We start from the raw sequence: 24,185 nt of genomic DNA on the forward strand, positions 1-24,185 counted from the left end.
ATGCCTGAAGTTAAGATTGAGTAACTCCTGAAAGAACAGATAAAGAGCAAGGAAAGAGTTAAGGTACTCCTATACAAAAAGGAAAAGGGAAGGGAAGACATAAAATCTTCATTACAAATAAAAACGGAGTGGCTAGAGAGTGGTTGGATTTAAGTACGGAGAAAAATGAGAGAAACCATCATCTTCTCAATATTTGAGCACAAAGTAAATCAGTAGTATCAAAAGTAGTCACCCAGATCAAGAAGGAAGGAAGAGAAAAAAATGGATCTACAATTGTTTCAAAAAAGTACAAATGCTATTATGTTAGCAACTATATAACACCAATTTATGGTGGCTCCTTATTTATGGCTACATTGAGATTTTTATCAAGTATTTCTGAACTTTTATGTCACACAGAAACATATATAGGAGCTTAAATATTTGAAAGGTTTTGGTATTAGAAACATTACGCACCATTTTCAATCTGTGAAATGAAAATGTTTAGAATAAACAAAGGCAAGTGATATCAAAGTTCAGGTTATGGTGACTAGGAACAAGAAAATTACAACTTTCTAGAGGGGAAAAAGAGTGGGTGGAAAAAGGCGACTGCTGTTGGTACAATCAGCTGCCAATGGATGTTGAAGAGAGACGAATGCACTAAGGAGCATTGTTTGCTAGAATACAGAAAATCCTGGAATGTAAGTGGGATATGTGATAATAAGGTTCTATATAAACTCAGGAAGCTCACTTTTCAAAATTCAGGGTACTGATTTCACTAAATGATTGTTTCTTGCTATACTAAATGTGACAACTATTCATTAATATTGCAAGTGAGTGATAAGCATTACCAAACATCACTGCATGAATTTATCTGACTTAACATGCTTAAAAGTTGAAAGAAGTAGAAGGAAATAAGCAACTGAATGATGTAATGAAAACAGAGTTCTTGTAAAGTAAAATGTACGTCCTGCCAACAGTTACTAAGCAACAAGATAAAAGATTTAGGGTTATCACAAAAATGTGGGTATTAAATCAGGGTGTTTTTTTGGGAGGGTATTTTTCAGGATCAAATGTGCCACTGAATAGAATTATCTATTGAAATGGAAGAGCAAATCATTGTCAAGTTTGATGAGACCTTTTTTTAAGCTACTACAATGACTGAAATGTAGCCACAATATTCATTTAAATTAGGGCTGTTGATTAACCGCATTTAACTCATGCGATTAACTCAAAAAATGAATTGACATTAAAAAATTAATCACGATTAATTGCACTGTTAAACAACAGAATACCGATTGAAATTTGTTAAATATATTTCAATGTTTTTCTACAATTTCAAATATATCTATTTCAATTACAAGACAGAATACAAAGTGTACAGTGCTCACTTTATATTATTTTTTATCACAAATATTTGCACTGTAAAATGATAAAAAAGAAATAGTATTTTTTAATTCACCTCATACAAGTACTGTAGAGCAATCTCTTTATCATGAAAGTGCAACTTACAAATGTAGGGTTTTTTGGTTACATAACTGTACTCAAAACCAAAACAATGTAAAACATTAGAGCCTACAAGTCCACTCAGTCCTACTTCTTGTTCAGCCAATCGCTAAGAGAAACAAGTTTGTTTACACTTACAGGACACAATGCTGCCCACTTCTTAATTATGTCACCTGAAAGTGAAAACAGGCATTTGCATGGCACTGTTGTAGCTGGTGTCGCAAGATATTTACATGCCAGATGTGCTAAAGATTTATATGCCTCTTCATGCTTCGACCATCGTTCCAGAGAACATGCTTCCTTAAGTCATTCATTAACTAAATTTGTGACTGAACTACTTGGGGGGAAATTGTATGTCTCCTGCTCTGTTTTACCTGCATCCTGCCATGTATTTCATGTTATAGCAGTCTCAGATGATGACCCAGTACATGTTGTTCGTTTTAAGAACACTTTCACTGCAAATTTGATAAAATGCGAAGATATCAATGTGAAATTTCTAAACATAGATACACTACTCGACCCAGGATTTAAGAATCTGAAGTGCCTTCCAAAATCTGAGAAGGATGAGGTGTGGAACATGCTTTAAGAAGTCTTAAAAGAGCAACACACTGATGTGGAAACTACAGAACCCGAACCACCAAAAAAGAAAAATCAACCTTCTGCTGGTGTCATCTGACTCAGATGATAAAAATGAACATGTGTTGGTCTGCACTGCTTTAGATTGTTATTGAGCAGAACCCACCATCAGCATAGACGCACGTCCTCTGGAATGGTGGTTGAAGCATGAAGGGATATATGAATCTTCAGCGCATCTGGCACGTAAATATCTTGCGACGCCGGCTACAACAGTGCCATGCAAACGCTTGTTCTCACTTTCAGGTGACATTGTAAACAAGCAGCAGGCAGCATTATCTCCTGTAAATGTAAACAAACTTGTTTGTCTTAGCTATTGGCTGAACAAAAAGTAGGACTGAGTGGACTTGTAGGCTCTAAAGTTTTACATTGTTTTGTTTTTGAGGGCAGTTATTTAACAACAACAAAAATCTACATTTGTAAGTTGCACTTTCACAATGAAGAGATTGCACGACAGTACTTGTATGACGTGAATTGAAAAATACTATCTTTTGATTACAAATATTTGCACTGTAAAAATGATAATCAAAAATAAATATAAAGTGAGCATTGTATTCTGTGTTGTAATTGAAATAAATATATTTGAAAATGTAGAAAACATCCAAAAATATTTAAATAAATGGCATTCTACTGTTTAGCAGCGCGATTAATTTTTTTTTTTTAATTGCACGATTAACCACAATTAATTTTTGTAATCGCTTGTCAGCCCTAATTTAAATCTTTTTTCCAGGCCTTCCACCAGCAATTCAATCTAAGCTTCATTTTAGGAAGCGTGTCTGTTCATCTTCAACACCCAAATATGGCAGAGATCCATATCAATGATCAGACCATAAAAACAACTGCAAGTCAGTCAGAGACTTGGAACTTGCTAAAAAAGTTACAGCTTTTAACGTGGCACAAAGTGAACAATTTAAAGAAATATGAACGACTGAGTTTAAATTTGTTTAGATGAGTAGACCCAAGAAAGCTCTATAACTAGATGTTTCAAGTGGGGAAAAAAAAAAAAGGAAAAAATCAAAGGAATCAACAGTAACATTAATGCAAGATGGATGGTTGAATATAGGAGAAGACATGATGAGAACTATCCATATTGAGGAAAAAATATAATCAATGGAAATATGTAAGAATACACGATTGAAAAAAATCCTGCAGGATATTGTGTCCCAATCACTAAAGATACTATCCAGAGCCCCAATTCTACAAACACTTAAACATCCTTAATTTTGCTCCTGCATTAGTCCACTGAAATTAAATAGGAAGCTCACAATAATAAAGTTAAGCTCATATGTAAGTGTTTGCAGGATCAAGTCCCTGAAATACAGAAAAAAGAGCAATATGAAAGTCTTTGCTATTGTCTCAGACAACAAAAATAATAGTGACAACAGTTACTCCTTTTTCAGAGTTTTAAATAGTTTACTAACTATGTCAGAAGTTTTAGAAGATTGTAACACAAAATAGTTGTAAGTTCAAAAATTGTTTTGCAACCACCATTACATTGTCTGTGGGCTGGAGGGGGGAAGAAGAACTGATGCTCCAGCTTCCCAATGACTTCCCTAGAAGTTTCCAGACTGTGGGCAAAATCCCGGCCTCAGTGGACTTCAATATGTATTAGCTCAAGTGGTGATATTCTGGATTTTTAGTATTTGGATTGATTGTAAATGAAGTTGACCAATCTAAATTATAAATTGATTATCTCTGTGGAGATTAACTTGATAGATCTGTAATTTATACCAATACTAATTCCATCAATTTTTAAGGTATCCAGTTTTCATTAAAAACATGTGGTGTTCTTAAAGTTTGTAGATTCCGAATGGTCTTGGATTAATATATCTTCTAAAATCTTGTGCCAGTTCAGCTGATTTTTGTTCATTTTAGATTTTAGCGGAATACCTACCACGCCCACTTCCTTCAAAGCTGAAGTCATAGAGATAACTGGTGTACTGGGCTTCAATGGAAGTTGTGATTTGGCAGGCGGTCCTCCAGGTTCTTGTTGCCCAGCCATAGGACTAACCCCAGCTGCCGACACATTAAAAGGCACCATAGGATTCTTTACCCCTTTTGCTTCCAACTGTGTAAAAAAAAAAAAAAAAAAGCCATTCTATTTTAACATAAACCAACAGAAACAGCACAAAGTTATCAATGTACCATGAATCTAAAGTGAGATTGCCAGTTTCATTTAATCCTATGACAGAAAAAGATTTTTTTTCCCCCTTAAACTGTCGAGCGTTATTAATTTTGTTTTTGAGGAACTAAATGTAAGTGGTAAATATCTTCCCTCTGTAAAGGCAGGTTTAGATTCTTAATTTATTATTAAAGACCAACACTTTATGCTGAAGGCTTAACTCATGTAAAATAAAGCAGCAATATAGTAGAGAGGCACTTTCTAAACTTAGCAAAACCCAAAAAGAAAGGGGTATTAGAATGGAGAAATAAAAGGTTCTGCATGTATGCACTAACAGGGGTCATAATTTAAAAAAAAAAAAAAAAAAAAAAGGTTGAACAATTAGAAATATGGGAAATTAGCCAGATTGAGGTGAAGGCAGATAGATTTCAGCATCCAAAGAGTTACCATAGTAAAGGCATGATAAACTGCTGATCCAAAGTTTGATGGTAAAACCCCTTGAAAATAAGGTAGTTTCAGAATATAGACATGCAAAAAACATGGCTCAATGACATCTCAAGTACTCACAGGTAGGTTTTTTTAAAATTACATGATTTAATTTGACAGGACATCTTTAAAAACAGTTAATGAGAACTATTTTAAAAAGACCCTGTATATACCCATGAAATATTTAAAAGATTTGGGGGGAGGGGAGGTGAAATCACACCACAAGACTAAAAGCTTCTACACTTACTGCTGGGGAACAAGACGACAGTAAATATTATTTGTACTTTTCCTCCTTGAATTTTTGCCCAAAATGCTTTTTTTTTTTTGGCCTGACTATTTTAAAAAAAGTAGTGTTCGTGGGTGTTAGATTTTATGCAAACCTGCCTTTAGCATTTTCAGGTAATTTCATTATTTAATTTAGTTTTAAATTCACAACAGTAGTGCCACCAAGTGAAAGACTGAAAATAGCACTATAGCCTGTCATATGTTGAAAACAAGTATAAATTACATCATTAATTCTTGCCACTGTTGCAGTTCATTGCATCAATAGAAACCAGTTAAAATTCATCATTCTAAATCACCATTTGTTCATTCTTTAAAGATTTTATGAGTTGAGCACAGCTTGTCACCTGACAAGCTTCTATGTACCATGAAAAGGGACAAATAATTTCACACATCATTTCATGCTGCCTAAAAAGATCACTAGCTGTACTCTTTCAGTATTTCCTACTTAAAAGCATCAAAGCATTTTTCTCTTTTGCTGCTATTTTACCAATCTGATTTTTCACTCCAAAGTTTTTATGACTAAAAGAACAGTTATGTGGATTTCAATAACAAATGAACAATAGTAAATATTTTAACATGATCCTAATGATTTTTTTTAAGTTCAGTGTACATTTCAAACTAAAAGCCAAGATTTTCATACCTGGTGCCTGAAGTTAAGATAATAAATAAGAGAGCTCTGACTTTCAGAGACGCACAGCTCAGTTTTAGAAGCCAAAATTACAGTTACAGAGATCCGAAAATCTTGGCCTTAACTTTTTCTTCATATGACTAAAATATAACACTGTACTCTTTGGCTGAGAGACCAAGTCTGGGAAGTGGTCATGCCAAATAAAACCAAATACTGTGTAAGAAAGCTCTTTTTTTCTTACATGTTCTTCCCAAGCTTTCTTCTCTCTTTCATATGCCTCCTTTCTCTTTCGCTCTAGTTGCTCTTTCAGAACTGCAGCTCGCGCATTTGCTTGGGCCTGCAAATAAGAAAAAAGAATAGGCTTCAATCCAATCTCATGAGCAGTTCTCCAACTTCTTCATTCTGCAGACCACTTCAAATGAAACATCCCATATAAGGGGTGGGCAAATTTTTTGGCCTGAGGGCCACATCGGGGTCCCTAAACTGTATGGAGGGCCAGGTAGGGAAGGCTATGCCTCCCCAAACAGTCTGGCCCCCTCCCACTTTCCACCCCGACTGCCCCCCTTAGAGCCCCCGACCCATCCACCTCCCCCCCCCCGCTTCTTGTCCCCTGACCGCCCCCTCCCGGGACCCCCTTGCCCCTAACTGCCCCTCTGGAACCCCACCTCCTATCCAACCCCTCCGCTCCCTTCCCCCTGACTGCACCCTCCCGGGACCCCCTTGCCCCTAACTGCCCCTCTGGAACCCCACCCCCTATCCAACCCCTCCGCTCCCTGCCCCCTGACTGCACCCCAGAAGCCCCTGCCCCTTATCCAAGCCCCCTGCTCCCCACCCCCTTACCATGCTGCATCAGGACTGGCAGCCACACTGCCCGGCCACAGCCAGCCATGCCGCCGCGCTGCCCGGCAGAAGCTTGCAGCCCTGTCGCCCAGAGCACTGGCAGCACGCAAGCTGAGGCTGCAGGGGAGGGGGCACAGCAGGGAGGGGCCGGGGGCTAGCCTCCCTGGCCGGGAGCTCAAGGGCTGGGCGGGACGGTCCTGTGGACCAGATGTGGCCCGTGGGCCATAGTTCGCCCAGCTCTGTCCCAGATCCTCAGTTCTTCAATTCTCAACATGTGACACTTTGCATGTCAAATATGAGAACTAATGTCATACTCAGAAAACACCCAATAATACAAAATAGTTCCACATAAAAGTTGGTGAACTACATAAGTCTTTTCAGGACAATCCATACTGCCCCAAGTATATTTTTTAAAAGGCGATTCTAATGTCAAAATGTCCTTGTACACTTTTTATACAAACAAAATGGAAATAAAAACCTTGAAATAAAGCAGCATTAAGATGAAATTTTCAATACAGAAGTTCAAGGTCATGGTTTCTACAGAAAACCATAACTATGTTAAAATAAACATTAAATGAAACAGTTTGCATTTCTGTATATAATACATATACAGAAGAGACCAAAATTAGTTGCTTTAATCATAATAGAACAGTCACATTTGTTTTCACAATGCACATTTCCCCCCATCAACTTTAAAGGACACATACATAGTATTAATGTGATATAGATAGTTATTGTTACAAGAACCATGGAGCAGAATTCAGACTAAAAGCTCTGAACTCTGTAGACCTCCTGTAGAACAGAAAGCTAAAAACTTTGCTAGAGAAATATAATTATGAAATTAAGCCATGAGGCCTTATTCACAACTACATTTATGGCAGGCTTGAAGACAAAGCATACAAGAGCATCTGGAAAGTCTTTTCTTGCCTGTATTCAATTAACTCAACCCTTCCCTTCTCCCCACAAAAAACAATAGACAGATTATTCATGGTGCACTCAGTCTTCCTCCTTTTCCACATCACAGCATTTCCATCATACCCACACCAAACTGTCTTCAGAACCAAGACTAACAGTGAGAAAAGCTTCACTCAAAATGTAGCTTTTTTTTTTTTTTTTTTTTTAAATGAACATGTCATAGTGTAAGTGACCAAAAATAAGCTTTAGTATTGAAGTACACCTCTACCCCAATATAATGCGACCCGATATAACACGAATTCGGATATAACGCGGTAAAGCAGCGCTCCGGGGGGCGGGGCCGAGCACTTCGGCAGATCAAAGCAAGTTCGATATAACGCGGTTTCACCTATAACACGGTAAGATTTTTTGGCTCCCGAGGACAGCGTTATATCGGGGTAGAGGTGCAACATGTCAACTTTATAGTTTTGTTACTGCAATACAATTCAAAGTATTTATAATTCTATCTTTCACAAAAGTGTACACAAACCTATTGTCTGTGTTAAGTTAAATGATTAGTTTAAACTCAAACTACTCAGACTAAACTTACTTTTACATGTCCATCAGACTTCTCCACAACAACCTGAAGCTAAATGAAGAATGGTCCATAGTGCATACTTCTAGAGAATGTATGTTTTGCTACAGAAAAATACAACTCCTCTTCATATATAGAGAGGGTGTCATTAAAACACAGATTCACGCATTACAGTATTTAATGTTTTATCTATCCTTACAATGAGAAATACCAAATATATGGTAATGTAGTGTAGCTACTGCAAATAACAAATGTACAATTTTAAAACTGTGACACTGTATTCCTATTCTACTGCCTGATTCAATCCAAATAGAAGAATATTAAGTGGATTTTAAAGAATTTATTCTAAACCTCTTTTTTCCATTACCTTTAGTGCTTCAATTTTTTTGCGTCTCAATTCTGCTTCTTCACTTGCTTCTTGTCCATCAGAAATGTCAGCTTCATTCTACAAAGTAAGAGTTCTTAAAAGTGAGCAAGTCATAGTTAGCTCACAGATTTACAGACCTGAAGGCCAGAAGGGAGCACGGCGATCAACTTGTCTGATTACCTGCATAACACAGGCCATAAAATTTCACTCAGTAATTCCTGTGGTTGAACTGGAACACATCTTTTATGAACAAATCCAGTCTTTAAATTGAAAGTTTGGGATTTTTACAAACCAAAAGAAAACAATTCTTTAAGTGGGCTGTAGCCCACGAAAGCTTATGCTCAAATAAATTTGTTAGTCTCTAAGGTGCCACAAATACTCCTGTTCTTTTTACCTTTAAACCAGTTACATTGTAAATGCATACAGAATTTGTTTCTATTAAGATCAATAACCACATTAACACAACATTAAGGTTGCAAAGCTTAGCACTCATGAAATCAGAAAGTTAAGCATGAATGCACAACTTTAACTCTGCCTGTATACATTACAAAGCCATCTCTAATTATGCCATCACATACTATTAGACTGTATTTAACATAAAACTATTTATGAAAAAGGCAGCAGATTGGGCAAAGTCCGAGATACTGTATGCCCTTTGCCCAAGCACAACAAGCACCAGAGTGCCCATCATTAAGTGAGACACAAGCATTACAGGAGAGGCATATGTTAAACCTCAGGAATTTAGCTTCTGCCATCATAGCTAGAGTCTTGGTAATGGAAGTGGGCGCCAGGCCTACTAACTAGGGAAAAACTGTATGCACCACTGGGCAACTAAAAGATAAGCTAACTAACAGAAAACTAACTACTAATAGAGTGGCAGAGAAGTATGAATATACCACGAGAATTCTGTTTCAGTGATACAGAGAATAAGATGGAACTGAGGGACAACTGGGACCTCCTTTGCTCTTTATGCCTTATGAGGAAAAAGGGGTGTGAAGGCATCCAGGGTGCAGCTGTGGCCCCAAAAACAATCCTGGTCAAAAGAATCAGATCTCATATGCGTGAGGCACAAGCACATCAGAAGTGGAAGCCAGATGAACAATTACTTGAAGAAGCCATGTTAGCATAAGTAAAGACAGTATTCTAATAGATACACACAAGGGATCAGAGTTCAGATTGAGCATTCAGTCTTAACTTTTAGATTTTATGACTTGAGTGCTTAACTGTACAACCTTAACACTGCATTGGCAGGGTTCTTTCACATAGCATTTCTATGGAGTTTTAAAAGCAGCAAGTATTTTTAAAGGAAAGAGTCCCCAGTTCTAATAGGCAACAGGCAACAAATATAAATAGTGCTTTACCAACATAATTGGTAAGCTTCACACTTGAAGCTTTAACATTCACTAGTTAGTAAAAGATTGATTAGCAAAATCAAACATTTTCATACCTGCATAAATATACAGCCTTAAGAGCAGTTTAAAAATTCTTAATATGTACTCTGCCCCTCTTGGCCCTCAGGATTCCCCCGGGTTCCTTGGTTGTAACCCTGTATCATGGCAGTTTTTTGGCCATTTAAACTGATCCAAATCAATTTCCATTTTAAATCTGTTGATGGCATTTCAATGCCTTAGGCTGGATTAAAGAACAAAATACACAAATTAAGGATACAGCAAGAAGGCAAAGCCAGACTAGAATGAAAAAATAAGTACTAGTACTCAAAGAGCACATCAGCTGTATTTTTTCAAACTTCAGCAGCTTTTTTGTAGAACCTTCTTTAAAAGATTGTGGTTCCTGGGTTGTTTTTTCTCTTTCCATTACTTTTTAAGAATAAGAAAGTTTCGCACTCTTACTCCACAAGGGCTATATGGATCTGCTCATACTTAATGAAAAAAGATTCACTCCTAGATAAAGCCTCAACATGGAAAATGTCAGCCTAAAAGGTGTATTTTTTTTTTAAAGGGAGAATTACACCTGCATAAACAGATCTCACAAACAATAGTCTAGAGCCTTTCACTACTAGCTCCTCAAAGACTTTAAGAGTTATTTTTGTCCAACCTTTTCTCCACGAAGTTTAGCTTTAATCTGCTGGCGTTCATTGAAGTTTTGAAGTCGGATCTGTCTTAATCTTGCCAAGTATTCCTATACGTAAAAGGAAGCAAAAGTTTCAACTAAAAGGAAACAATGAGTTTTGTATTTTGTATCTAAATTCATATGGTTCCACAAAAAGGTCAAATAAAGGAAAAACTACTGCTATTGCTAAATTAACATTAATTTCTAAAAGAAATTCAGCTGATTTCTTCTCTAATGAAATGAACGAAAACCATAACTAGTGTTCCACAATATTAAATTTGGTAGGCTTAAGGTTATTAAGATTGGTAAGATCTGGGGAACTAGGAGTAGTTGTATTTATTACAAAAAGAATGAAGATAGGGGTTGGGATTTTGTTTTTGTCTGGGATGTTTGTGTTTATTTAAAAGAAAATAAATGATTTTTTTCTTTTTGAAAGAAGACTTATGTAGACAGCTATTACTGACTTATGTAGACAGCTATTACTAAGACTATTGAGCAACAAACTCTAGGACTATATACACATTAATTCCTGGGGATCTATGAAGTTCTTATATTTGTTATAAATTATAAACCATGCAGGAAAACAAGGCAGAGGCAAAGTCAAAGTGATGCTATTTTGTGATGAAGGTGGCAAACATGCGGGTAGCATACCTCTTCCTCCTTGTTTCTGGATTTCCTTCCTCTTGCAGAAATGGGCCTGCCTCCATAGATAGCTGCCAGGTTTTGCAGTGTACCCTGTTCACCATTTAATGTATCAAGTTTAAGAATGACTAGGGCCAGAACATTATCTACCTTATCCAACAATAACTGCATTAAATTTCTTATGGGAAACATAGATGACTTTCAGCTCTTATGAACTTCCCTGACAAAAGTCTTATTTACAAGAAACATTTGATAGTAATAATCAAAACCACTGAGTAATCAAAGAGAAAGCCTCAGAGCATTCTAATATATTAGATTTTTATACATATTTAGCTCCCTCTTCTGATCTCCATGTGTGTCTAGTCTTCTCTAGCTAAATCTTTTATATTATAAATTCTCTGGGGTATGGGCTCTCTTTTTACTTGTCTTTTGCACCATCTTCAGCACACAGGTGACAATAATAATGCATTCTTCAGCTAAACCTAGAATATCTAATCATTTTTATTTTAGTTTTAAATGTAAAATATTAACAAAAGCTCATGGAAATTTTATTCATATCAAAAGTTCAACTATTTATATATACTAATCTAAGTACTCATCACAGCATTTACTAGATTTAACAATAGAGTTGTATTGTAAACTGACCACTAGAAACATATTTTGCTTTTCCCTGCACTTCCAAAGTGTTTTCATACCAGAAAAAATAAATAAAAATAAGAAAGGTATTTCTTGTTAAAAAAAACATCATTTCTAATCCAATTAAAATGTTTGGTTTCATGACATTTGTTAAACAAAAACACAAAGAGCATATACGAACACTGTTTTTCCACCAATCCAACCAGTATCAATGTTGGCTACAACAAATATGAAGTCCTATTTTAAATCAGAAAAGTCACAACTGTGAAAGAGAAAGTAAATGTTTTGAACTGTAAATAAGAAATACAGTAAAATTGCCTGGACTGCACAGACAAATCCAGGGAACATATTGCCTGTTACCAACAAAAGTTAAAAACTCCTTAATTTAATTACCAGTTCTTACGGAACTGCAGCCCCAAACTAGCGACCCTTTACTCACACCACACCAAAATCAGACTACTTGTGCAAGAAAAGGTTTCATGATAGTAACTTTTGCAAACACACACACACACACAACCAAAAACTAAGGAAGCCAATAATTAAAAGCACAAGGGAGTTCACAATATAATAAAGCTCTTCAAGACAACTGCACAAAAACTTTGAAAGTTTACATTTTTCAACAGTGAGGTGGCAGTCACTTCTACTTCTGCTTGAAATTTGAAAAAAACCTGAACAATTAAATCTAATTTGCACAGACAGCCAATTCACTCAAGACTGTCCCATTAGTCAAAACAAAAACTTAAAATAAAACGGAGGTGCATGTAATGAGATGCCCCTGAGTGGGTCATCAGCATGGGGAATCAAATCCGGGACATCTGGTTCTAAAAGTATAAGTCTCTACAGCTTGAGCTAAAAAACCCATATTTGTTAACACAAAGTCAGTAACTGACTTGTAAATCTCTATGTGGTCCAACCACTAGAAAGGAATTTAGCACCACGCTGGGTACAAGTTACATGCTCCCACTGGCTCAGGAAACAGAGGTCCACACAGCTCAAATTCCTATAGAGGTTACTACTTGTAACGTGATTTCGCAGGTAAGTTTTTGGCAGGTGAGGAAGATCAGATCTGAGACATCTGGATTCAAGTAGTTCAAAGACTGTAGCAGACTGTAGTGATCCAATTACTAGAGAAGGACTGCACAGCACAAGAAGCCTGGGTTACATAAGATCTGGAGATCTGCCATGACAATATGGAATTCTGATCTCAATTTAGTATTGATAAGTCTCTCTCAAAGTAGGATAGGAATGTTTCTAACAGTTAACCCTTTCAAACTACAATAGCTGAGCTGAATGGAGAGTTTTCCAAATATTATCACAATGGGGGAAGGGGAGAGGGGAAGAGAGAGGGGGGATTTAAATTCCCAACTCTTATAAAGCTGGGTAACACATGGTACCTATTGGCTTTACAAAAAGGCTCACTGTCACCTCAAATTGCTTAAGTCTGCTTTTCATGTTTATATTTAAATTAGCTTAAAATTATGTCTGGCGGCTTTGGAGCCATGGCATTTTAGATTAGAAGTTGTCTCTAAGTGAGAAAGTGGAAGTAAAAGCTTTAAGAATTTAGGTATCTAATTAGACACACTCAATAATACTTCATTCAGTGTTTCATAGTTGAGTTCCTCTCAGAATAGGAATATTAGAACCCTGTATTGCAAGGATTTGGATTTTATAATAGCAAAATAGCAATGCAAATTCATTAATAGTCTAGGCCAGAAACACATTACTCACAGTAAGGATGGTTGAGGGGTCTGTCAGTTCAGTTATTGAGCCTCGAGACTTTTAGCTAAAACACAATCTAGGTCTACTACATTTATCTGAGGTCTGGTTTGGTATCTTTATTTGAGTCATAGTCCAACTCCTAAAAAGCCAGTGTTCACATCATTAAATCTCACACATTAATTAAGCAATCTTGGTGATTTCTTCTCTATTATAGTACATTAATTGCAACCAAAGCCAAGGACTGAATGGATATCAAACAGTGAACTCATCCCTGAATAGTGAGCCTTTTCCTAAACTAATGTAGACCATTTTTGTCATGAAGGTCACTTGTTGATCTGAGTTATGGTTTTGAAAGGTGTAATCTGTCTTCATGCCACCTTAAGACAAAGACACTGACAGAAGCCTCTTAAGGATGCTTCACTACCTTACACATCAGCAAAGGGGAGTGTAGCAATCATCAGAATTGAAACAAATAAGATGTATAAGGAATTTGCCTGCTGGCAGCAAAATTAGCCCTGAAATGAAGAAGTGGCCAGTAAAAGAATACTCTGAGATTCAGTAATACCGGAGTAAGGGGACTCATTTACAGCATTGTTGTCCCTTTGACTCAACCGCAACAAGACTACAACCAGCTCCACCTGGGTCTAAAGGACAATAATATTGTAATGGGACCCCTGACTTGGTTGTATTTGTGGTGTGGACTGGTGTTAGAAAACACAAATCCCTCTGCCTATTCAAAAATGAACATAGTTCAACTGAACAATGGAACAGTCTTAAGTAAATAAAAGTTATTCAGTGAAGCTGCAGTATTGCGAAAAACTTTCCAAAGGAGTATTACATTCATAATTGAAACAACTAGTTGGACACAAAAAGGTAACTCATCTACATGTTGTATCACTGTTCAAAAGTTTTAACTTCCATGAAAGGTTAAAACTATTTGTTGATTTTAACTTTGATGTTGAGAGTTTATACATATGTTTAAAGTATATCTAGTAAAAATTATTTTAATGTACTTAGGTTATTGTAAATCAAGCGAATGTAGACATAGTGGACAAACTATCGTAAACTGCAAGCTGCTGAACAATGCATACAGTTATCATAATGAATTTTAAATGTGCCTATCAATGTAAACATTATTTTCCAGTTCTTATCTACTTAAATTTATAACTTCAAAATAAAATTTTTTAAACTCCTTCAATATGCAACTGTTACCATAAGATAATCAGCAACAGTTAAAAGTACTTTTTTAAAACGTCATCTGACGATTAATCATAAAACCAGAGAGTAAAATGTTTGACAATGAAACACTACATCTCACTTTTCAAAAGGATGTATATTCATAACTAACCATTAATATAGTAAAATAAATATGAAGACCAAAGCCCATACCATATGTCCTTCAGCACGAGCTTTGTTTTGCATAGCTTCCCTCTTTCGTTGCCAGAATTCTTCAACTTGTTTTGCTCTTTCTGCTGCTACCCATCCTCTTTGCCTGAGTAATCGGAACATATGCCAATTAAAAGTTTCTGAATGCCACATTCAAAATGAATGTATTCACATACAATAACAGGAGAACAAAGAAGTCAACATTCTGTGAAGGCACCATCTAATAACACCTTTTTACCAGCCAAAACAAAACATAGTCATTTCAAGCTCACTTGGTTTGTCCCCACTTTTGAAAAAGCAATTACAACTCACAATGTTTTCCATCCACACAGTGGGCGTCTTACAACTTCGCTAATGTGGTTATTTTTACTAGAGCGTGAAGTTATTCCAGAGGTTCTCAAATTGTAGTGTGTGGATCACTAGCAGCCCATAGAATACTTGAAGATGGTCTGAAGAGAGCTGGCTGGTCACTTGGCACTGACTGCTCCTTATTTCCAGCTGCTAAACGTCATTAAAAGACGGCCAAAGATACAATAGTTTAATGTGTAAGCACAATTGCTGTAGTTGCCAAGGGGTATTATGCAACTGCAAATGGGAGGTGGCACGTGCAAGTCTGACTTGGAAAGGAAATGGTGTATGACATGTGGTCTATCCCATGGTAAAGTTTGATAACTACTGTTCACTTCATATTAACTGATTTGTGAGATAAAGAAATTCTGCCTCAATGCTATATCACTCAATCATGTTAGCTTATATTACAATTTTGCAGCACAGATGTTTTCCCAAACAGGAAACTACTTTTCCAAAGACTAAAAATAAGATAACAAGGTTGTCATGGCAAAGGCAGCAGTCAGATATTAAGATATAGAAAATAACATGATAAAATATTTTTTAAAAGAAAAAGTATGAATTTAGACAAAAATGACAAAAAGTATAATGGTTACAGTACCAATCTGGTGATTTATCACACATTAGAAATGTTAAAAAGGTGAATGAAATAACGTTGTAATGCAAAGATATTTCGGTTTTATTCCTTAGGATTTTACAAGTGAATCAATTACGGTTGCATCATGTTTTCCAGTTGGGTTTGCATTTCTCCCTCATTCCTCTGTGCTACCTAAGGCTGTAATATCAAACTGCAAAATGTCAGGTTCCAACACCCCCTGACACATCTGTAACCCTGTTTTCTATGGTGGCAGACAAGCTTGAAATCATGCCATTGGAAACAATAGTGTTCCAACTATCTCCAGAAATATAGTCTAAGTCCGAAATTTCATTGTTGTTTGATGCTGTGCAAGACAAAGTAATATCATACCTAGAAAACTGTCAATTAGACTAAATACAAATTCCATAATCAAATAAAAGTACATATCTAGTGTACAATAGTACTGTGTACAGCCAAAGTGATCATTAGCATACAATACCAGAGAAAAAATGAACATTGTTCTACTACAAAAGTAAGCATCTTGAGCTCCAAAAACCATGTGGTATAGTTCAGTCTTTTTGAAGTTTTAGTGCACACAAAGATCATTACTTACGGTATGCTGTAAGCATGATGAAAACTAACTAAAAATAAATGTCATTTTTATGAGGCTCTAGAACTACATCTAGCCAACCAGAAGAAGCTTGTTTACGATCATATATTGTATACAAATGTCTATATTTGACAGGCAGCAAGGTTCACTCAAATGTCACTAGTAATATGAATTTGTAATCATTTATACCCACAATGTGCGCTGCAGGAATGGAATATATTATACAAAGACAATAGTTTTAAGATCTAGTGAAAGGCTCTGTTAAACTACATATAAGGTTTTTCAGTCACTTATGTGCATGAACTAATTTAAAAATAAATACAACTGAACTACTGTTGTTCTTTTAGCAAGTTTCTTGCTTTAACCAACCGTCTACTCTCATATCCTTGCAGTTCACCTTTAGTTGAAACCATCACACACAAGGGAAGTATTACTAAGTTAAACAGTGTAATGCTTATAGGCAATACACTGAATATTTCACACATTTTTGAGGATAATATCATGGTTTAAGTCCAAAAATGATCCAATTTGTAAATGAAAACACTCTGAAAAGGTGAGATCTAGAAGAGATCATATTCAACCCTATTCTTTCCCCACCCTGGTTGGCCTTAATTTCTTTAAATCTTTTTGGCCCTACCTAGACTTGAAAAAATAGGTAACGTTTGAAACCATATTAGTTAACATGAGATGTTTAACGGACATGTTTTTAAGCACTAATGTAGACAGGATTTAAACATTTAAAATATTTTGGCTGGTCATATTCACACTAGTATTTAAAGATGCTGGTTAAAATATGTTAGCTAACATGTTTTAACCAGCATTTTTAGAAACCACAACCTATTTTCCTAGTCTAGACATGGCCTGGGGAGCGGGAGGGAGGGAAATGGGGAGCGGGGATGGAAGAAATTAAGTCAGATGGTAGCACATGTAGGTGAGTTAGGGTGACCAGACAGCAAGTGTGAAAAATAGGGACGGGGGTGGGGGGTAATAGGAGCCTATATAAGAAAAAGACCCAAAAATCTGGACTGTCCCTATAAAAATCGGGACATCTGGTCACCCTAAGCTGAGTAGATGCTCAGTTACTGGGTGCAGCAAGAAAAACGTTAACTACATCACAAAGGCTCAAGTTACTGCATAGGAAACAGTAACCAAAAAAGTGAATGTCATTACCATCATTATGGCAAATCCTAAAAGGAAATGGCCTCCTTGCAGATCAAACACCACCCACTTCAATCTCTGGCAAAAGTGCTGTCGGTGATCTTGGCAGTACATTGGAATGCTTACTGTGACACCGAAACTTCTGGTGTCCAACATGGTTGCTGGCCATGCAGTGGCACTCTGATACAAATGTTTTGAAATTCAGCTGTGTTGCACCAACAACCATACAAGAAAGCTGCTGGAACCAAACCAGTGCTAGTGGAGGCAGTTGTTGGGTTTGGCTTCATTTTTGATCTTCTTCTGCCACTTGATATGAAGCTGATGAAAACGAGAAGAACTGCACACATCAATCTGGTGTTCTTCAGCCTTGCTCAGCGCCCACGTTTCACTTCGATTCTAACACCTGAATACTCTCTTCATTAACACTCCTTTGATCTAGGGTTATTTAATTAAATGTAGAAATAACGTAATAGCAAAAACCCCATGATATAGGCAGATGAAAACAATACAATCAACATCTCCTTTCATTTCTATTAGCATACGAATTAATTAGTTTGAATGCATACTAACACTTAACACTTCTTTAATGTTCACATACAAATGAATTGTCCTGAGACACTGACATGCACTGGCACCTGGCCTGTCAGCCTCACAGAAGGTTCCCTAGAGAAGCTATAGAGGTGGACTGTACCCTGGTGGAGTGGGCATACAGCTTGTTAGGCGACTGCATGTCCACTGGTTGGTAACATGATCTAATGCACTGGACAATCCAACTAAAAATTCTCCACGAAGAAACAACTTGCCCTTTGACCCTCCCTGTGTAAGCAAGAAAGAGCCTGGGTGACTTCCAGAAGGATTTTGTTTTGTCCTGGTAGAATAAAATGGCTCTACATACATCAAGAGTACACAATCTTTGCTCTGCTCTACGCAGCATGACACTGGGTAAAGAATACAAGTAAGTGGATGATTTCATTAGTGTGGAATTCAGACACCAACTTCAGGAAGAAGTCTCTGAGACCACATCCCAGATTGTCATTATGAATGATGGTATAAGATTTATAGTATAAGATGGCTCTGCTATCTGGGTTTGCATTCTCCAACTTCTAGCAGACTTGACTGCCAAGAGGAAGGCCAATTTCATAGAAAGGTAGGGTAAAGGGCACGTAACCACAGGCTAGAAGGGGGGAACCACCAGCTTCAGAAGGACAAAGTTAAGATCCCAAGTTGGGGCCGGACTTCTGACAAGTAAGAATAGCCTCAAGATGCTCTTCAGTATAGGGGAAGACTGATACTGTAAAGCTCCATTTGTAAATCTAGAGAAGTACGTGGACCTAGTGGAAGTTTTCCTGCTATTGGTAAGGATTTTCTAAATATCCTGTGAGCAGACCAACTCCACTAGTGTCAACCAGCCAGCATCCATGCTACCAGGTGGAGAGCACTCATGTTTGGGTGCAAAAGGTCAATCCCCAGTTGTGGACTATAAAATTGAGGATGGAGTCTAGGGGGACTGATGGTACCAGGGAGAGGTTGTGGAAGTCCCTGAACCACATTTGCGTCAGTCACAACGCTATGAGGATTACTCCGTGAAGGGTTAAAATCCATGTGTATTTTATATAACAGCCTGGTATATGGATTGTGCCAGCTCTTTTCCAGACCCAAAGTCCAGAGTTTGGTCAAGAGACCAGAGGCCTAGCAAATAGTGATCAGCTAAGAGAAAGCTGGGGTAAACAGATAACCTTGCTTTTGCTAAAATAAGCCTAGCCAGCAAATTGCCAGGTGTTGGATCTGAGTACTGAATAACTGTCTTATTCAGAGTTGCAAATTGAACAAAGCAGCCCTGTTTCTGTTGTGTTAGTTTCTTTTGTAGGGAAATGTTCTTCCCACATATCCAACCTTTAGTTTATAAAAGGTTAGAACATGTCAGTATAAAATATGGCCTCCTCCCAACTCCCTTTCCCAGGGACCAATGCCTGCCTTAAGACACAAAGGAGACAATCTTTACTGCCATATACTTTCACTGTTTCTTTGCTTTAACCCCTAGGAATGTATCTGTTGGACAATCAGAGGAGTTGCTTCATTCCTATAGACCCCAAATCAGAATTCAACATATTTTATTATATACTTATTTTATACTAATACATTTATCAAAGTATTAATTAAATTTTAACTCGTTAACTTGAGACCATGGGCGGAAACATTATGTGACCTTTTAACCATTGGCTGCTGTGCTATCTTGTCTTGCTGCTAGACCTATCCGGGGTTGGGGAACTGCCTACCCCGTCACTTTCCCCTGCCCATAAAAAAAAATCCATATATTCTATTGCAATCAATTGATTAACAGTGTCTCTGAGCCTAACAAGCAAGGTGACACTCCGGCCGCTCTGTACGTAATAAACTCCTATGCTTGACCTCTACACGGTGTGGATTTATGTTCCTTCACTCTGGTTTTCTCTTGCCTGTTCTTCTGCAGAACACTGGGAAGCAGGGGGATGAGGGGGAACATATTTAGGACTCCTATTCAAGGGAGGAGAAAAGCATCCGAAAAAAAGCTGGGAATGTGGCTTCCCCATGAACATAAGCGGGGACACTTGTTCTGCTTTCCCCAAGAGGTCCTTGTGGGGGGAGTCCCCCAAAAGGTTAAAGTGTCTTGAAGGACTCTTGGGTGGCATAACTACTAGTGGCTGTCACAGAAATGCCTGCTCAGGCCATCTGCCCTCATGTTGTCCACTCCTGGGAGATGGCTGACAAGGTAATGTTGTGTGACAAAAACCCAGAGTTAAATGGCCTTTTGGCAGAAGGCCAAGGACCTGACCCCTCCTCATCTGTTTAAATAAGACAGCTGCCATGTTGTCAGACATCACCAAGACTGATTGGCACTGAATGTCCAGAAAGAAGGCTATGCATGCTGTGGGCATAGTCATGATTTCTAGAACAGCGATGTGCAGGGCCCATTCTGTGATGGACCACAGGCCCTAAGTTTTAAAGTTCTCCATTTGAGTCCCACATCCAAGCAAGGAGGCAACAGTGATGATAGTCCTTCAGGGTGAACTGGGCTGTAAGGAACCCTCTTGCAAATGTTGCACTGGTCCTTTTCCCAGTCCAGTGACTGAAGGACTGACAAGGGGAGATGCTGTGACAGGTGTGACAAATATCTTGAATAAACCTTACTGAATTAAACTTGAATTCAGCAAGGCTGAATTTAAGAATTTTAGGAATTCATTGTATTTAAAATGCAAAGTGTTTATGTACTATTGAGGGACTGTATGTATTTCCATGGGGGAGAGGGACTACAGCCCTCCAGGAACTAATAAAGGTGGGTGTGGTTAGGCAAATTCACTTGAGTTTAACACCTCCAGAGGGCTACCACTATTTGGAGAGGGTATGCTGGTTTAAACTGGATTCTTCACGGCCATCAGACAAAGAAAGGACTGTTGGTTCAACAGTCTGAGTTAAAACTGACTCAGGGTCTTCTTTCTGATCCAGCAAATAGACAGGACCTCTGATCCAAGCGAGGCACCAGTCAGGGAAGGGATAGGTCTTTGGCCCATTTGGGTGCTTGTTTTGATGAACTTGTAGCTACAGGAAAAAAAATAATCTCAGAGTGAAGTTTGAAGGACTAGGCACCAAACAAAGCCTTGTTGGAGTGCGGGGGGGGGGGGGGGGGGGGAGGGGGAGATTTCTGGTAAGTTTATTAGCATGTATTGTTTTTAATATGTTTTCTCTGTAATGCTTTTACCTTAAGAAGACAAGTGCTTGCATAGAAAGAACTGTGTGGTAACTTAACTGTAGGCATTACATAGCTTACCATCTCTGAGAGAAGCAAATCAGGCCTGCTTAGGCAGTCTATCATTTGGGGAATAACAGTGTAGGCAGGGAACTGTTCAATCTGGAAATACCCCGGTCAGAAGGGAGGAAGATGCAGGACTCTGCCCAACAGAGGTGATGGCTGGATGACCAAGGGGGAATAAAGTTTCAGTTGCTCTGAACTATAACAACCTTGACTGGATGGCATCTTCTTGGCCAGAAAGCCAAGGATAGCCATGCTTCAAGTGGCCAGAAGCGGAGTCCAGTGTATGAAATAACAAAATATATATATGCTGCCACGAGACCCAGAAGCCTGAGGCAAATCCTTACCCATGTGAGGGGGTGGGGACTGCAGGTGGGAGCAGATATAGTATTTTATATGAAATCTGTCAGGCGGCAGGTTGGCAGTCACAAGACCTGTGCCGAATACAGTCCCAATGAATTCTATTTATCAAATAGGATTTAAATATAGGCTTCATTTTGTTCCCAAGGAGGTCTAGACAAGTGAACAAGTGTAGGATGGACACGATGTGGTTCCAAACTTGAGACTGCATGTGGCCCCTGACGAGCCAATCAACCAAGTCTGGGAACACCTGAATGCCCACCCTTGTTAAGTAAGCTGCGACCACTGCAAGGCACTCAGTGAAAACACAAGGTGCTGTCAAAAGCCTGAAGGGCACATCTCAATATTGGTAATATTTGTTGTTCAACACATACCTCAGGAAACACTTGTGCACTTGGGGAATCACGATGGGGAAGTATGCATCCTTGAGGTCAAGAGAAACTACTTGTCTTTCTAGACCAGAGAGGGAATGATGGATCCAAGGGAGACCAACTTGAGCTTGATAAAAGTATTGAAAGCTCTGACATCTAGAATCAGACGAAACACCCTGACTTCTTGGGAGTAAAGAAATACCTTGACTAGAAGCCCCTTCCCTTGCATTGAGGGGGAACTTCTATCACACCCAGAACCAGAAGTGGCTATGCTTCATGTTGAAGCAGAGTCTCATGGAAGGGCTCCCTAAAGAGGGTCAGGAAGGAACTGGATGGCAGCGCCTTTCTGGACCACATCCAAAACACAACCATCTGAGGAGATGCTGGATCAGGTCTGTTGAAAGCAAGCCAGACAGTTGTCAAAAGGAAGAGAGGGTAAAGAACATAGAATAACTGGTATGCTGTCCTCAAGCACCAAGTCAAGTATGCTACCTGGTCAGTGCCATTCTGGGAGATGTAACAGAGAGGTTGCCCTCCCCGCAGATTTCCTTCTCAAGGGCCACTGTCTGCATCCCTGGGCTTTGAGTGTTCTATACTGGAAGAAGGGCTGATGTTGATAGGTAGAGTCTTTTCCATAGGGACTGGCACCAACAGTCCTGGTACCAGGCTAGATCAGTACTGGGTTTTGGCAACAGCCATAGATTCATCGAGAAGGACAAGATCAGTTTAACTGATACTGCAGAGCCCCAACACCTTCCTAGAGAGGATTGGCAACTTCGCTGTGAGTCAAAAGACAAGAGGGAACCACTTCTTGAAAAGGGGGTGCTCCTCCCGTAGGCATAAGGGGCACTTGGCCCAAAGACAGGGGCAAGAAGGTTACTGAATCCAGGAACCTTAGTGGAATCAGAGGAGGGTACAGTTCTAAAAGGCATAGTGGTGCCAGGCCTGGCAAAGTAGTCTTAGGTGATGCTATGCCTGGTACCAGGGTAGAGCTTCTGCCCAGTACCATGGCTGCTGGTGGCCACTCTGATGCCTTGGTACCAAGGACACTAAAATGACCATGGACGCAGTTGCCAGGGCTTCTAGTATGGTGGTTCTGTTCTGCTAGTACAGGCTCCAATGCTCAAAGAACTTTTTTTTAAGTTTTGAAACACCTTTAATGACCAACAGCCTGGTGGTCTGAGGCCTTACAGTCAGAACTGGAGAGGGTAATTTTCACCTTTTCTCCTTAGAAGACATGCAACATGTCTATGCTTTCTGCATGAGGAAGGCACCAGCTTGGGAAAGTCTTAGGCAGACACCAGGGCAGAATTTGAAGCCCTCTGGACTTCAAAAGCCTAGACACTTGGAGTCCAGGGTCATCACTGCTTTATAATAAACACCCTCTGGCGTGCCTCTCTTGAGCACTGGGTCTGCTTTGAGAAGGACCTACAAATTTCACAGCACTCTGCAACATGCCCCTTACCGAGGCAGAACAGACACCTCACAGGATGAGCGGTTCTTAAAGCCTAGGGATTTCCCATGGTCAGCCATGGTACGCAACACCACCAGCGACGGAGGAAGAGAACTCTTCTTCCTCTAAGACATCCTGAAGAGATAACTACTGAAAAAATGCTGTAAATCGCTGAAGGAAAAAAGTTTGTTGGAGGGAGTAGTTCCAACAAGTACCACCAGTGGTAGAGAAGGAACTGTCTCTCGCAGGAAAGTTCCACCCTTTACACCTTCACCAAGTGTACAAGGAAGGGAAGGACACATGCATCATCCCATTAGATACAGCTGCGTTTTGTCACCGTCGTTCAATATCTGCAGTGACTGGTATACTCCTGGGGCAATTCTGCGCCAAAAACCTAAAAATTCTGCGCACAATATTTAAAAATTCTTCAAAATTCTGCATATTTTATTTTGTCCAGATAACATTATATAAATCAGGCCAGTTTAAATTATTTTGGTAATTTATTTCAAAATACCTCTCAGCAACTATGTCTGTAACAATACAGATACAAAAAATTTCCCCCAGCAGTAGAGAGTTAAAGAAACCCGTTTCTCTGCCCCCTCCCGCTCAGAGACCAGCAGAGGGGCCAGACATCTGCATCCCCCAGCCCCCAGAGCCCAGCTGCAGGGTGCCCCCCAGCCCAGACACCCACACATGATTGGAATGTTGGTGTGGATGGATACAGCTTGCTCAGGAA

The 24,185-nt window shown here is 38.8% G+C and overlaps 1 protein-coding gene across 1 annotated transcript in view; it reads right to left on the minus strand.

Annotated features, from left to right (window-relative positions):
• NEK1 (NIMA related kinase 1) overlaps positions 1-24,185 on the minus strand; it is a 138,149-nt gene that overhangs the window by 63,952 nt on the left and 50,012 nt on the right. Inside the window, exons 17-22 of the mRNA XM_029910695.1 lie at positions 14,789-14,891; positions 11,054-11,137; positions 10,388-10,471; positions 8,333-8,410; positions 5,878-5,973; positions 4,010-4,183 (exon numbers count right to left, since the gene is read on the minus strand). Of these exons, the coding sequence (XP_029766555.1) occupies positions 4,010-4,183; positions 5,878-5,973; positions 8,333-8,410; positions 10,388-10,471; positions 11,054-11,137; positions 14,789-14,891 (619 nt within the window). The remainder of the gene's footprint in view (positions 1-4,009; positions 4,184-5,877; positions 5,974-8,332; positions 8,411-10,387; positions 10,472-11,053; positions 11,138-14,788; positions 14,892-24,185) is intronic.

This window comes from Terrapene carolina, unplaced genomic scaffold, assembly GCF_002925995.2.
Source record: "Terrapene carolina triunguis isolate 2854851 unplaced genomic scaffold, T_m_triunguis-2.0 Scaffold66, whole genome shotgun sequence".
In the NCBI taxonomy this organism is placed as follows: Eukaryota; Metazoa; Chordata; order Testudines; family Emydidae; genus Terrapene; species Terrapene triunguis.